General features: G+C 39.9%; 1 protein-coding gene across 1 annotated transcript in view; it reads right to left on the minus strand.

Moving 5' to 3' along the window:
• LOC111152319 (collagen type XIX alpha 1 chain) overlaps positions 1-16902 on the minus strand; it is a 306943-nt gene that overhangs the window by 58563 nt on the left and 231478 nt on the right. The window contains exons 18-24 of the mRNA XM_022510811.1: positions 15034-15078; positions 9057-9119; positions 3979-4014; positions 2768-2803; positions 2620-2673; positions 1819-1872; positions 347-400 (exon numbers count right to left, since the gene is read on the minus strand). Coding sequence (XP_022366519.1) covers positions 347-400; positions 1819-1872; positions 2620-2673; positions 2768-2803; positions 3979-4014; positions 9057-9119; positions 15034-15078 — 342 coding nt within the window. The remainder of the gene's footprint in view (positions 1-346; positions 401-1818; positions 1873-2619; positions 2674-2767; positions 2804-3978; positions 4015-9056; positions 9120-15033; positions 15079-16902) is intronic.

Below are 16902 nucleotides of genomic sequence, written 5' to 3' on the forward strand. Positions count from 1 at the left end.
TATTTCCATGTATAGACAATAAGAAATGGGTCCTGAAAGACCGGGACTCCCTAGATCTACTCTAGAGTTGGCTGCTGAGCTTGAAACAGACTTTCTGAGTCCTGAGGTCTTCATCTCTAAGTCTGTTCATTTCGTCACATTGTGTTTCTGTGTCAGAATGAGAGCTGTCATAGAGCACAACTCCAGGGGGGCATCATTCATGCCTTCATTTCTATGTCTGTCTAGCCCCTGCACAGTCCTGGCAGCCTTGTCTTATCCCTTCACTCTTCCAAAGCCCTTATGATCCTCTGTTTCTTCCTCCTACCAAGCTGCTTAATTTACAAAATTGGTAAAATGGAAGTTATACCTTTTCTCCTTTAATGCCTTGCTTTCCTGGGATACCATGTTCTCCTGGCAATCCCTAGAAATTTCAGAATTAATGGGAAAGAATAATTAGAATATCTCTTATTGTAAGAACAATTCTATCAGTGAGTCTTTGTCTGGAGAACAGAACGGTAAGACACAAACTATGAGGGGATAGGCTGATTTGGGCATGTTAAAGAGGAAAACGCATTAGTGAAAATATGTGGCTTGTTTCAAGTGAAGTGACCTGGATGTAATGGAGAAGAAACCAAATAAGGGAGAATTGAACCAAATGCCCCATCCATTATTACTGCCAAGGAAAGGTGGAAGGATGGTGGTTGGTAGCATCACATTATGATTTAGAAGGATGATGGGATAAATAAGAAAACACATTTTTACTATGCGTGGCAACAGTGGCTCTTTCCCTTTTGATTTTCTTCTCTTCCTCAGCTCCAGCCACTATCACCTAATCGCACTTCTTGGACAACTTATGTCTCCACCTGTGTCACCAGTGCTTTCTCCCTTTTCATAACATCTCTCCATTAGGTACACCTCTGCTGGCTCATTAAATGGCTTGGGGAAGCAACAAAGCTTTGCTTACAAACTGACTGTTTAAAGGGCCAAGGAGAACAAATGCACTGAAAAGGAGACCTCTGGAGACTCAGTCAGGAAGCATGGAGGTCATGGGGCTAGTCCCAAGATGATGAGAAAAGGAGAGATTCTAATAGTTGCATAGAAAGTGCTGGAATTGTGACCAGATAGAGATCGGTTTCCAAGAAGTTATGGCCAATCATTTCTCTTATTTTGCTCAAGTGAGGATGATGGTGAGTCTTAACTCCCAAATTGTCAGAAGGCCAGGCTAGGGAGGTCGTCAAAGGAACAAAAGGCTTAGCTGGGGAAATGGATAGAAAAATATATTTGAAGGACATGAGAGAGAGAGAAAGAGAGAGCCAGACAGAGACAGAATAATGAGACCACTAGAATTAGCTTATAATGCAACCTGAGGACTCTTCTCCAATGGCATTAGAGAAATCTTTTTAGCCAAAAGACTCGCTCTTTTTAGAGGCTCTTGCAAGAAATCAACAACAGAAGCTTAAGAAGTGTTTTTTTGGATGGCCATGCATAATGAAAATGCTAGTTTTCTGTCTTAGTTTTCCCTATTTCTTTTGATGTTTCCAGTCTCTGTTACCGGTGGTGCAACACTGACAAGCCTGTGCAAAATGATAACGTAGTTAATTTGACTTCCAAAGACTGATTTATTAGGCTAATGATATTCAAAAGGACCTCATATGAATATAGGAAGGTACTAGCCTTTCTAATAGCCTCTGACATCAGGTGTGATTGGTTTTGATAGTAGAGATGACCCATGTCTTTGGAAAAGGTAATATAACTCAGTCACATGAAAACATGTGGACATTCTTTAAGACATAAATTTAATTTCCACATATCAAAGACACCTGTATTTGCTATACATACAATATCTCCTGATGGTCCTCTGGGTCCCATAGAGCCTGCAGGTCCTTGTGGACCCTAAAAGAGAAGGTGAATGTCTTTCAACTCTGTTAAAAAATAGATTGTAGCCGAATATATGTAAAACATGGTGTGACCTTATCTGTAGAAAGACAGGCTTTCTATCATCCTACCTTTTCTGAATAATTCTGAAATGTGCTTTGGGCTTATAAAGATAGTTTGATCATGTTGTCCTTTAAATGGGTTTTTCCCCACCAGCAAGCAAGACCGGGATAACCTGCCTTACCCATTGGTAGGAATGCATCACATTAGTCTTTCCCACGCCTCCTGACGGCTGGTTTTTCATGGGACACTCCTACAGAATCTCACACTGGGGACCACAAGCATCTGCATAAGACGGCTGGTTTTTCATGGGACACTCCTACAGAATCTCACACTGGGGACCTGTGTGAGACCTTAAGCATCTGCATAAGTCTGGCTGAGAGATTGAATCTTGACTCCCATTCACTTTAAGAATATAGTTCAAGGTCATAGGTTTTGCTCACGTTCTTTACTCTAAAGCTTTTAGGGATGGTATTGTGGCTATGCTTTGAAAAAGAGTTTAAAAACCCTACTGTGAACCAAAAGTCACAATACTCTACATGTAATAAATGCAGCCAATAGGGAGAAATCGTCATGGAAACATGATAATGTTCCTGCGAACATTTTTGAAGAAAACGGGTAGCATAGCAGAGCCCTTTGTTTTACACAGAAATGGCTATGATTCCAAAATTATTTCTTCTTTTGTCTCATTTACTTCTCATATACCTTTAGTCCTGGGCTTCCTATTAAACCGGGGGGACCAGGATCTCCAGGTTCGCCCTGAACACATGGGTGGGAAGGAAAGTGAAATGGTTACTTTAATCTTCAATATCTTATTAGGTTGGAGATGCAATGAAGAAGGGCAGGAGATTACCTTTAGGCCCTGTGATCCCATTAGCCCAGGTTCTCCCTGTAAAAAAAAATCACCATTTATGTAATGTTTAAACTTAGACGGGGATGAGTATCTCTAATACTTGAATTCACCTGCATTTCTACTAAGTAACATAATCTAGGGGAATTATGGATGACATGATGAAATCAAGGGGAGGTCATTCTAAAACATGATTTAAAATATTTATTGCTGGGGTGCCTGGGTGGCTCAGTGTGTTAAGCCTCTGCCTTCGGCTCAGGTCATGATCTCACAGTCCTGGGATTGAATCCCACACTGGGCTCTCTGCTCAATAGGGAGCCTGCTTCCTCCTCTCTCTCTGCCTGCCTCTCTGCCTACTTGTGATCTTTCTCTCTCTATCAAAGAAATAAATAAAATCTTTAAAAAATATTGATTGCTAAGATGTGAACAATAGCTCCTTATTTTCTTTCTTTCATTTAAATTCAAGTTAGTTAACATATAGTGTAATGTTGGTTTCAGGATTTCCTTTTAAAACAGTTTTTTTCCCCCAGTATCACTTAGACTCTATAATCACCATAGTTCATTAGCAATCACTGCATTCTCCACTTAGATGACATTTTCATGACTTGCCACCAGCTAATCTTATATCTCAGAGGATTAAAACCTCAGATGAAGGGGGGAAAAGAAAGATTGAAATTTAAGTTGATATTATGATGATTCTATCATTGGGTATAGGTACTTAATAAAAAAAAAAAAAACCCAGAAAAAAATTAAGGTTACACAAAAGAGGACAATATTGGCTACTATGAGTTTGCTTTTCTTATTTCCATGACTTATTATTGAACCTTTTGATAAAATCATCTTGTTTGATAAATAAAATCTGTATCATTAACAAATTTTTGAAAAAACTATATCTTGCATTTTTATTTTGTATTTTAGATATCATAAGTGTACATCTTTCAAAATACTTACATCCAATCACAGGTAGTAATGGTGAAAGAAAATATATTCAGTACTTAAGCCAAATGGCAAAGCGGTCATCACATGATGAAATTTAACAAGGTTTAAAATTTCTCATTTATTAAAATAAGTCAAAATTCACAGAGGAAAAAGTAAAATGCTCAGAGAGCTTATTTTATCAAACCTATTAGACTCCAAAGTAAACATTTGAGAAATCAGAGAGATAGAAATCAATGGAGTAGAAAACCCGAGATAGCGATAAAACATCTACTTACTCTATCTCCCTTTTCACCTTTAGTAAGAGGTTCTCCCTAGGAAAATGGGCAGAAAACAGAGTCAATTATGAACACTTTGAGAAAGAAACTCTCCAAAACTGGATATAGATAAATCCTGCAGGCCAAAATCAGACCTCTGTCACAAAGCAGCCTCTAAAATGACTCAGAATGTCACACAGTCTGCTTGCACAGTTTAAAGGAAGCATCTGAGAATTAATTAAAAAACTCTTTCGTATCCCCTAGTGAACAATAAGTTAATCATGTTAATACTATTTCGAGAATCCTGAGTGGAACAAATTGGAATGCTGCCCAAGGCCAAAGCTTTCTCTTGCATGATTCACGGAGATGATCTCTCTCTCTCTCTCTCTCTTTCTCTCTCTCTCTCTCTCACACACACACACACACACACACACTTCTCTTCTTGAAGTTACATGGGCACGATTTCATTTACTCTTCACAACAATGCTGTGAAGAAGATATGGTCTCATTTTCAGCATGAGGAAAGAGATTCAAAAAGTTCTGAGTAACTGTGAGTTATTTCCTCTAAAATAGCACTCACACACTTTATGTCTCCTTGTTTATCTTGCCTATAAACTCTGTGAATGTAGGGATATAATTCATCTTGACTATCACAGCATTTCTGGTGTACTCTGTTGGTGCCCAGTAAAAGTTTATTAAATTAGAGAATTTCAATTATGCAGATATAACAATAATAGCTGATACACATTAAATCCTTATAATGGATCAAGCGCTGATCTAATCATAGTTCTACTTAATTCTTATATGTCACTGGAGTACATATGACTAGACACCCATTTCCAGATGAGGAAACTGAGGCACAGAGAAGTTAAATGATTCCCCCCAGGTCATATAGCCAGTGGGAGGTCACTCAGGATTTAAACCTAGATAGCCTGACTTCAGTCTTGGGCTTTGGTTTCAGTCTGATTTGATATGTAATTTGATTTACTTTTGATTTGAATTGAGTGAATTGACAATAAGATGGAAACCGTTTATTTAATTTTTTTTTTCTTTTGCATAGGGAAGTCAAGAGAAAGTATGAGAACCAGACGGTAGATAATACTCTTCTTAAAGGTCCCCTTAGGGACTGTGAGTCCCCTAAACAAATCGCTATTGGGAGGTAAGTGGTTAGTGAGTGAATCCCTGTGGTTTTCACTTCATGTCCTGTGTGCTAGGGATTCAGGCAGGGCTCAGCTCTCTTCTGCCACATTTCCCCGCGCCCTTGCTGTTTTCTGGGGCCATCTGGCTAGTTTTGGCAATGACACGTGAGCAGAAGTGACATGTATTCCTTGCAGGCTGAGGCAAGGAGAAGCCCATTCATGATTCTCCAGTCCCACTTTCCCTGCATGGTGATGGAGAGGGTTTATGTATTCCAGAAGCTTAGTTACCTGGTGGTAATCAGCCTGGTACCTGAGTGCAGTGGATGTCAGCATCCACTCCTGACCCAACCATGCTGGGCACGCAGCATGAGCAAGAGAAAGCCCTTTCTTGCATTAAGCCACAGAAAATTCAGGGTTAATTTGTTACCTAGCACAACTTAGCCTCCTCTATTATGTCCTGTATCTAGCCAATGTGACTAAATCTCTTTTGTTGGTTAATTGCTAAACATTAGATCAGGGCTTTATTTATCTTGTCTTTCAGCCTTAATTCAAAAAATTCTACTTGATTTTGAAGAGAAGATATGATGTTGTTTAGATATGAGCAATGGGCCACATTGCTTATATAACTGTTTATTTTTGCTTATGTTGCACTGCTTATATTGTATGAGTACATATATTATATATTATATAAGCATGATATTATATCATGGTTATTTAGAGCCACTGTGAAGCCACATGATTAAAGTAAAAACAAAACAAAACAAAACAACAATAACAAAAAAACCAAAACAAACCAGGATCCTTGTTGTTTCAAGACTTGATATTTAGTCCTTGCTCCAATGACTACTATCTGGTCACCTCTCTTTCTCTATCTGTAAACTCATCCATAACTCTAAGCTCTAATATGTGGCACACGTAGTCATATCTAAATGTCCAGTAGTGGGGGAGAAACTGCCATTCAACATAAGTAGTTCAGAATTCAAATTGGATAAAAACTATTCCTCTTTTTGGGCCTTCTGGTTATTTTACCATGTCACGTCCAGATTCTGTTGTGGAATAGAAAGGTTGAGACCACAAAGCGCTAAACTGCTCTGTATAATAATGTAAAAAAAATGTTTCTCTTATGTGGGGGGCAGAGAGGAAGGCAGGCAGAGATGCACAGTAGTTCCCCCCCTTTTCTGTGACTGCACTCTCCATGATTTGTTACCAACAGTCAGCAGCAGTCTGAAAGCAGATGACCCTCCTTCCGACAAATCATCAGGTCAGTAGTCATCTGACGCTATGTCACCAGGCCTACGTCATTCACCTCCCTTCATCCCATCACGCAGGCATTTTATCATCTCACATCATCACAAGAGGAAGGATGAGTACAGTACAAGATATTCTGAGACAGATCATACTCATATAAAGTTTTTTACAGTATATCATTATAATTTTATTATTATTGCTGATAATCTCATACTGTGCCTAGTTTATAAAATAAACTTCCTCATAGGTCTGTATGCATATGAGAAAACCTAGTATATACACTTGACCCTTTAACAACACAGGTTGGAACTGCATGGTTCACTTACATGTGGATTTTTTACAGTACAGTATGGTAAAATGGTGTTTTTCTTAATGATTTTATTAGTAACATTTCTTTTCTCTCGCTTACTTTATTGTAAGAGTCCAGTATATATTACATATAACATACAAAATATGTGTTAATCAACTGTGGGTTATCGGTGAGGCTTCTGGTCAACAGTAGACTATCAGTAATTAAGTCTGGGGGAGTCAAAAGCTTTATGTGGATTTTCAACCACACTGGGAGTTGATGCCCTAACTCCCACGTTGTTCAGGGTCATCTGTACAGGGTTTGGTACTGTTGGCAGTTTCAGGCATCCACTGGAGGTCTTTGAATTTATCCCCCTTGCACAAGGTGGGACTACTGAATAAGGGACATGGAATCATTAAAGGATGAAGAGGGACTTGGCAAGCAGAAAAGGTAAAAGGAAAAGCAGTCTGCTTCTCCTGGGTAAGGCAGGTGGGGCTAAAGATAACCTCAGGGAGGTAGGTGAGATGCCCCCAGACACCTGCAGTGGGAGGGAAATCCAGAGTGATTTCCTAAGAGCTGTGAGATCCTCCAGCCTCTGCTTCTCAGAGCATGAGCCCTGGACCAACAGCACGAGCATCACCTGGGAACCAGTGAGAAGTGCGGCCTCTCAGCCCCACACCAGCCCTATCCAAAGAGACCCTGCATTTCAAAAGAGCCCCAGGTGAGTCAAGTGCATGTTCTGCATTTGGGAAGCACTGCTCTTAAACCACTGGAAGCTCCCCTTTTCTGCTTTTCCTGTCTTTCCAGTAATAGGATTTATGACAGTGCGCAGTCTGGGTCTGCCCTGTGTCCCGTGTAGTTTAAGAGGTGAGAGCCAGGGGCGCCTGGGTGGCTCAGTGGGTTAAAGCCTCTGCCTTCAGCTCGGGTCACGATCCCGGAGTCCTGGGATCGAGCCCCGCATCGGGCTCTCTGCTCTGTGGGGAGACTGCTTCCTCCTCTCTGCCTGCCTCTCTGCCTGCTTGTGATCTCCGTCTGTCAAATAAATAAATAAAATCTTAAAAAAAAAAAAAAAAGAGGTGAGAGCCAATGTTCAAGCTTGGAGGGGAGACAGTGTAGACCTAGAGAAGCAGCGAGGCAATGGTAAGAGTTGCCAACAAATAAGGCGTATCAGGAGTAATTAGGCAGGTAGAAGGGGCAGCAACCATCGGGCTGGATTTGTGGAATGGGAGTTTCTCAGGCGTCCTTGGAAATATGAAGTCCGGAAGCCCCGTTAAAGACGGTCGTGTGCTACAGGTGGAAACTGAAGCTTGGACTAGACACTAAAGGTGAGTGAGCATGATCACTGAAAGCAGGACAACTTGGGGAACTCGGGTGACAGCCCTGAGTCTGCCTCTGCCTGCAAAATTACTCTCCTTGCCCAACAAGCCTAATTTTTAAAGCAGAAGCACAGGGAGATATTGGCTTTGTAATATCAAACGCTGCTTCTACTACTCCCGTTTGGCACACAGGCATTTTTGTGACCTCTGCGTTCACCACCCCTGCTAAACCAATGTCCTTTGTTCCCCCTGGCAAGCAAAAAGGGAAAAGTGATTTTTAAAAAGTATTACACTTTTGAATAAAGATAAAACATTAAGTCTAATTCTGGCTGATTCTTACGGGCCGCTGTAGGTTGTTTTTGTTTTTTAGCAGGACTAAAGTTATTTTTAACTAGGATTCATGTGATCTCTTTAGGTGGTCTGATTTGAGTATAAATGATGATTTAGGTTTTCTCCTACCACAAGAACTACGCCTTGAAAGAAAGTGGCCTCAGTAATACTAAAAAGTGGCTTGAGAAGCTAGTTTGATCTCATAAAAACCAAGGAAGGAAAAAAATTCAGAAAATATACTGAAAGCAGATACACCTTTCTAATTTTTTGGATATATTAGCCACAGTCTTTGATATATTGACTTTATTATTTATTATAGCCACAATGTTTAGTTATAGCAGGGCGGTTTCGTAATTTTTAGACCCTGTGTATTAGAATCCCCGCCTAAGTGGGATTCATAGCTCTAACTGGCTGTGTCACCTACAGCGACTTAGTTAACCTCTCTGGTTAGTTGGCTGTGTGACCTAGAGCAACTTAGTTAACCTCTCTGGTTAATTGGCTGTGTGGCCTAGAGCAACTTAGTTAACCTCTCTGGGCCTCAGTTGCCTTCTGTGAAGAATAGGGGTGATAACAGCCTACCTATCTCATTTTTTAAAAATAGACTAAGTGACCTTATGCCTTGCATAAAGAGCTTGCTCAAATATCTGATCTGTGGTTGTTTGCCAAGGCAGGGTCTGGCAAACAAGGCTCATGGAATTAGAACTGATTTGGAAAAATACTTTTAATTCTATTTTTTAAAAAATATTCTTCCTTTGTCCTAAAAGCTTTCATACTTACCGATTCTCCTTTTTGACCTTTAGGGCCAATGGACCCTGGGAATCCTGGTTGTCCATTTTCACCCTTTTGAGAAAAAGCAGAAGAGAGATTTTGCATGAGGTCAGATGAGTACTGTTGTGACTGTCCGCTTCAGAGCACGATGGCTTGTGCTCCTACCCACGGTGGAATTGATCTACTATCATCCAAGAGACAATGTAAAACTAGTTAGACTGTTAGCATAATAATGTATTTGTCAGCACTCTGCGATGCCTTCAGCTCTCTCAGAAATCCATTATATGTGTCATGATATTTAAAATTAATGTGAGACCAAAATTATTTTTCAAGAAAAGATGTCCGGAGAAGAAAAAATTACAATTGTGTCTTGTTTTACAAAAGACCTTAAAGACACGAGATTGGTTAACCAACTGAGCCACCCAGGCGCTCACCCTCCTCTTTTCTTAAAGACTTGAGATTGCTGAACTGTCACAATAATCCAGACGCCTGTGATCTCAAGACACTTCTTTCTTTTTTTAGGTGGGGGGAGGTGAAGGAGTGGGGGAGCCATAGGAAGAAAAGTGAGTCTCTCAGCTGTTGCCAGCATTTACGTGATCACTTAAATGACTGGCTGTGGACAAAGAAGGCATTCTCGTTGATGTGGTAACAGCAGCTTAGGAATGGCTAAGACATTCTGGTCAGAGATCTTGAAGAGGGGTTTGTATGTGACATATAAAAAGTGTTTTCAGAAAATACAATTTAGAAATAATACTACAGAAAGGAAGTAGATCACTAAATCAGACTTTGGAGGAGTTCCAATATTGTGCTTTCTTTTAGCATCTACCAAGATCCTTGAATACTTGAGGGTTAAAGTAAACACTGCCACTAGGCGTTAGGTATGTTGGGTTTATTCCAATCTCAAAAAGCATTTTTGCAAAATGATGTTCACCATTGCATTTCTGGGCATATATCTTTCTCACACAATAGCTTGTATATTTTTTACTTTGAAAAAAAAAAAAAAAACAACTACAGAAAACATAAAGCAGAATATGGCAAACCTCTGTGTACCAGGCACCCAAAATGAAAAAAATACATTTACAAAGAAGATATTTCCTGTATTTTCCCCTTTATTTCTGTCCCAGAGGGAGCCACTCTCTTAAATGTAGTATTTATATATTCAGTCTGTATTTTTTCACTTTTACTGCATATATGTAATCATCAACAATACATTATTTGGAATATTTAAAACAAATTCCATAAATAGCTTTATTTTATATATTCTATCCTATAACTTGCTTTTTTCCACTCAAGATTGTTTTTAATATCCCTTGTATTGATACACGGAGATCTATCCACTCATCGTAACCACTGGATAGCACCCTATAATGTTCACATACTAGGGTTTATCCAAGCCCCGTTGATGGGCATTTGGGTTGTCTCTAGCTTTTCTTTATTATAAAAAAGGCTGCAGTGCATATCTACATTTCTGTCCCCTTCTATGGATATGTTTATCTGTTTATTTTGAAGCCTCGAAAAACAGTTGACCCAAAGTACTTCAAGTAAAAATTTATTACAATCCTAAAAATGTTGGCTTATTTCCACATTGCTATCAAAATCAATATCTTGTGACTTTACACTAGAAGAAGATGGAACTTGTCATATGTAACTGATAAACAAGGCTGTAGTTTTCAACGGATTCTTCTGGATCCTTATATTTGTGGAATATATTTTGTAAAATTAATTTTATTAATATAAGTACCTCACTTTCCTTCTACCATCTAAACGTCTAGTGTACCATCATCTGTCTTATACTTACCACAACTGTAGCAGAAATAATTTTTTTCTATATATGATCAATTCTATCCAAAGTAAGAAGAGGGAGATATTGATGGTTATATTTAAAAAGCCAATTGCTATTGGTTTTAGAAAGGAAAATAAACAACTAGCCTTGTCTGAGTGTTAGGGTGTACACAGTGGCCTTCCTTTTACTCTTCTGGTATTAAAATCCCCAATGTAGGGGCGCCTGGATGGCTCAGTTGGTGAAGCGTCTGCCTTCGGCTCAGGTCATTATCCCAGGGTCCTGGGATGGACCCTGACATCTGGCTTCCTGCTCAGTGGGGAATCTGCTTCTCCCCTTCCTTCTGCCCCTCCACCCCTAATTGTGATCTCGATCTCTCTCTCAAATAAATACGTAAATAGGTGTGAAGGAAAAATATGCCTGGTAGTTGTACTGATCTGCAAAATAAAAAGGAGAACTTAGGGAAAGGGGTCTAGAGATTACTATAAAAATCACATCTGGGGGCACCTAGATGGCTCAGTGGGTTAAGCCTCTGCCTTTGGCTCAGGTCATGATCTCAGGGTCCTGGGATCAAGCCCCGCATCAGGCTCTCTGCTCGGCAGGGAGGTGCTTCCTCTTCTCTCTCTCTCCGCCTGCATCTCTGCCTACTTGTGATCTCTGTCTGTCAAATAAATGAATAAAATCTTTAAAAAAAAAAAATCACATCTGCCTGATACCAAAGGGAAAGAGCAGGGGATTGTAAAGGATGGACAATAATTACATTCATAGCTGTTGTATGTTTGAACCCATGTAAACAAGTCTCCTTTGAAATGTAGAAAAAGGACCCAACAGAGGCATCGGTCCATCTCTCTGAGTGGTACGTGGGTAAGGGTGGATTTAGAGGAAATCTTAGGCACCTATTCCCTCCTATAAAATTCTGCAAACAAAAGCATTTCATATCTGAATTTTAGACACACGAGTTGTTTTTCATACTTAAAATGAACAGTGATTTATCACTGTGGGTATGAGCTGCAAGACAAGTGATGAATTTACTCAGCTTCAGGAATGGCTGTCCTTTAATTTGACACTTTCAATGCTATTTGAAAGGCCTGTGTTGTTGAGGCTACATCTTTTCCTTCTGACAGTCGGCCCCGAAAGATACCTGCTAATTCCTTAGGAGTCCCTAGATATTCTGCCACCTTATTCCACTGTCTAGATAAAGGAGCAGTTCTCCTTAACCAGTTAGCAAATACATTATTCCTACACCACGTGCTGCCAGTCTCAGGAAAACTACAGAGCGGAGGTCATCATTTCCACACTGGCAGACTGATCCCGTGGCTGCCACGGTCTCGCCGGCCATCCACCATTAATAGGCACTAGTGTTCAGTGGTGCTCTTCCTGGTGTCTGAGAGCTCTTGAGATAGGGCGAGGGTGCTAAGCCAGGAGTGACTTGTGTGTAGATTCTCCTGCTGTTTGTCTTCACTTGGGGGCTTCATTGTCATTCTGGGATCCAAATGGTCGGCTGAGAAGTGATATATTATACAGCAAAAACAAGTCACTTATAGGTTGATTGTACTTCTGATGAAATATTTTGTTCAACTATGTAAATTGAGTCCCTCTGTCAAAACTCTGCTGGGAGGCAGAAAGATGAATAAGACCAGGTGTTAAGGATGGCAACAGTGATTAATACCAAAGAGAGAGAAGTGAGACTTCACGAGAAGAAAATTTGGAGTGGATGACTAGAAAGGAACAAGTCTGTAGTGTAAGCTTCATATGTGTCAGCCATTGTGCTTCTTGGTACATTCGTCTCATCTCATTTGATTTCAGTCTTGCCATCAAGTCTGTGTAGACACAGTTATGCCCATTTTACGGACAAGGGAACTGATGCTCAGAGAAATGAAGTGATTTTCCCAAGGAGACACAGTTGTTAGTGGTACAATCAGTTTTGACCCCAGAGCCAACGTTCTTTCCACCATTCAATGGTTCCCAGTCCTGGCTGCCTCTTAGAATCATCTGAAGCTGTTTGAGATAACAGCTCATGGAGATAACAGCTATATGGACCCGAACCCAGATCAACCAGAGGCATGGGCTCCAGGCCCAATCAGAGTCTCTGGGTGAGAGGCCTGAGCACTGGCATTTTCTAAGAGCTCTTTAAGAAATTCCAATGAGCAGCTGGGGTTCAGATTTACCAGGGTCCACAAAAGGTGCAAGGAAAGATCTGCAAGGGCAGCTTGAAGGAGGTTTAAATTCTTATTATGGTGACCAATGAACAGCATTATAATTTAAAAAACAAATGTATTGATTCAGAACAGATACTAACCACTTAGTAGGTACATATAGGGAGAGGTGACTTCATTCTCCCAGCAAGGGCTGTGTTTGTCGTTCAGTTTATTTTGTGCATTATTTATTGGCAGAGTCCTTCTCCCATTAATTAGAATTCTTACAAATCATTTCATCTGTACATTTATATCAGGTACTGTATCAAGTTCCCTATGGACTCTTCTAGGTTATTTCTCTGGGTGGGAGGAGGGAACAGTTATGCCACCGGCTTTTTCTAATTCCACTTAGGATTCTGAAGCAATTAGAAGAGATTTTGAGCCATAGAAAAGGTCCTTAGGGTTTGAAATACACCTGTTTTACAGAATCAAATTTCTCATCATTGAGGTCTTAAGAATCCCTAAGTAACATATGCTTCCTAATGAACAGAGCAAAACAGAAGCCAGCTGTTTTGTTTCAATAAATGAATCATCATTTAAATACTTTGAAAGTGCCACAACACTCTTCTTTGCTCAGCTGTCCTATGTGACAAGCTTTGTGGCTTTTTCTCCCTCATTAGCCTGCATGTGTGCTGTAGTAATTGCTTCAAATGTAATGTGTTGGTTATGGTGGTGTCGAAATTCTGTAAGCTATCTGGTTACAGAAGCTAACGCTAATGTACTAGCAGTAAAATCCCAGACACATAAATGCCTTATTATTGCTGTATAATCAATATTTTTTGGATGTCTTTTTAAGAATGTCAAAGTTTTATTTACTTTTTTGCAGAAAATTTCATTTTCAGTGGTCAATCTAAAAGAAATTCCTAGTTTCTGTTGAGACGATCTTTTAGCAGTATTTTCTGGTGATAGATGTAGGATCTTTTGAATAGATTGGTTGCACTGATTTATGAAGCACAAAAGTCATATTTTCTTGGATTTGTGTCAAAATACCCTGCCCTCAATCAAGAGAATTTTTACTGGGTGAAAGAATGAAAGTAGCATTCCCAGGCCACATTCCCTCAGAGTATTTTCAGACCTACTCATCTCTGTCTGTAGATTTAACGTGCATTGTTTCTTCCTGACAATGGCACATTCACACTGAATCTGAGGTCATCACAATTTCAGAATCAAACCAGAGCGAAACATCTTTCTGAGTGGGCAAGTGAATCTGTTAACTTCATGCCTCATGTAATTAAACCGGTGACAGATGATGGTGAGAACACAATGGAAATTCATCAGTGTTTTAATTTTAAAACTATTTTTTTTAAGATTTTATTTATTTATTTGACAGAGATCACAAATAGGCAGAGAGGCAGGCAGAGAGGGAGGAAGGGAGGCAGGCTCCCTGCTGAGCAGAGATCCTGATGCAGGGCTCCATCCCAGGACCCTGACCCTGAGATCATGACCAGAGCCGAAGGCAGAGGCTTCAACCGACTGAGCCACCCAGGTGCCCCTAAAACTATTTTTCGAAATAACTGGTTAAACGATGATTGCACACTATAAAACCTCACCCAAAAAATGTCTCATGACAGCTTATGTTTGGGTACTTAAGAAGACACAAAAACAGGGAGCCTCGGCCTGAGGTATTTTGCTAAAGGGGTCTTCAGATGGTTTTTGCCACCTACACCAATTCACGAAACATCACTTTATGCACCGAAGCTTGCGTCTTAATTTCATTCACCTTGTTCCAGCTATTTCCCCTAGATGTGTTCCCCTCCTTGCAGCCAGCCAGCTGCTATTTAACAGTCCTCACCGGGGAGCAGACCCTCTCAGTGCCTAATCCGGATGACTGGACAAGAGGCAGGGAGGCTCTTGCCCACTGAACGCTGGCCTCCCCAGGGATGCAAGCCCATGTGGCAGTGGGATTGCCCCTGATGTGGGAATGGATATGTTGGTATAAAACTTGGATATTTTTATTTTTATTTTTATTTTTTATTTTTATTTTTTTTTTTACTTGGAAAAATCTGATTACCTTCTCTCCTTTTGGGCCGCGAGCTTCATATTCACCAAGGTTTCCCTAGGTGGGAAAAAACAAAGGAAAAAAAAATGTATGTATACAAAAAAGTCAATTTATTTTAAACACATTCAGCCCCGGCATTAAAATATAGTCAGGCAACACTGCTCTAATAATAGCTTTTTATGAATACCATGTTAATCAATTTTGCTTCTCTCACCTTCTGTGAAATACCCCTGAAAAACTTCAAACTTTATAGGCCCTATCTATCTTCTCTGTGACTTCCCCCCAGGAGGTGATTTGGGAGAAATATCACACCTCCAAGGGCAAATTGTCACTACTCCAAATGAATGCCTGGAAACTGCTCTTGGTCCCCAACAAGTCCACTGATATGATTTTGTAACATTATTAATGATATCTTTGTTGTTCACTATAATGGATGATCCATTAACTAACCTCTTGGCTGTTCCGCCATGCTCTTGACTTGTATAATACTCACTTTCCTAGTATCTTCCTATCTTTCTGACCTCTCCACTTCCTCCCTCCCCTAATGGGTAAACATTAGATTTCCTTAGGACTCTGTCCAGATCCTTTTCTCTTGTGGCTCAACATTTTCTCCTGGGCACTCTTTGCTCCCATGGCTTAGGTATCAACCACACTAAGACAAATCTATAAACCCAGCATACATCTCCTTCTGACTTTTGACCCATGTATCTAATTTTCTACTTGATGTGTTTACTTGGAAACTCCAGAAAAAATTCATATTCAACAAGTTCAAAGCTGAATTTAAAAATTACAACAATACACACATATATGAGAGAGAAAGATGAGAGAATTACATCGTGCTGTTAACATGCATTTGTCCAGAAGTGGGATAATAACAGTTGGCTTCTTCCTAATTTATCTCTATAGTTACTTGTTAAAATGCACGGTAATTTCATTTTACAATTGGAAAAAAAATCAAGGAAAGAAAGAAAATCTGAATTCATTCTCTCCCATCCATAGAAGTCTTCCTTCTTCCATCTGGGTATCATTGTTAAGACTACTCTCCTCTTTCCCCTCAAGTCCAGTCATCTAGCCCAGCTGCCTCTGTTCCCCAAATCCCTTCTCTTCACAATACCTACCTTCACTCATCATGGCTTGCCAGGACTACTGCAGTAGCTCCCTAATTGGCATTCGATAATCCACTCTTGCTTTCCACACACCTACATTTTCTATATAAGTTCAGAGAAACACCTTTAAGACATTCTGAGGCCCTTCTTTCTAAACCATTACAAAGCCATCAAAATCCCACATGAACTAAACTCATTTCCCTCTCCAGGATTATGGTAGCCTCTGTTCTCCCTCAGAATTTTCAGCTGTAATAGCCTTCTCTTAGCTTCTCAAATAGACCAAAGTCCTTCCCATTTCACCCTCTAGATCACCACTCTGTCCTCAGTCTTCTGTCCAGGAAGCAACTACTCATCCCTCAGGTCTCAACTGTGATAAAACGCCATTCACGGAAGTTCCTGCAGGTCTCCCAAACAGGTTCCCCTCTCATATGTTCTCATTGGATATTGTATTTTTCCATCATAATACTTACTAATATTTTTATTTTTGTGTTTGTTTAAAGAATCTTGCACCTTTTACACTAGACTATAACCCCATGATGACCTGGAATAGAAGGCCCCATTCCCAAAACAGTACATCACATACGGGAAACATTCAATAAATACTGGTTGAAGAAATAAACCTATAATTCTAATTTATGTGTTTTTCCCACCAAACTCTTTTATATTAAAATCTATGTGTTGGTAGAAAAAAGTAGAGGAACATTTAAGCAACAAAAATATACAGAGGCATGCATTTAAATCACTGTTGCTAAAATTTGACATTTTAAATATGCCT

This window comes from Enhydra lutris, unplaced genomic scaffold (genome assembly GCF_002288905.1).
Source record: "Enhydra lutris kenyoni isolate GAN:26980312 unplaced genomic scaffold, ASM228890v2 scaffoldscaffold28, whole genome shotgun sequence".
NCBI lineage: Eukaryota > Metazoa > Chordata > Mammalia > Carnivora > Mustelidae > Enhydra > Enhydra lutris.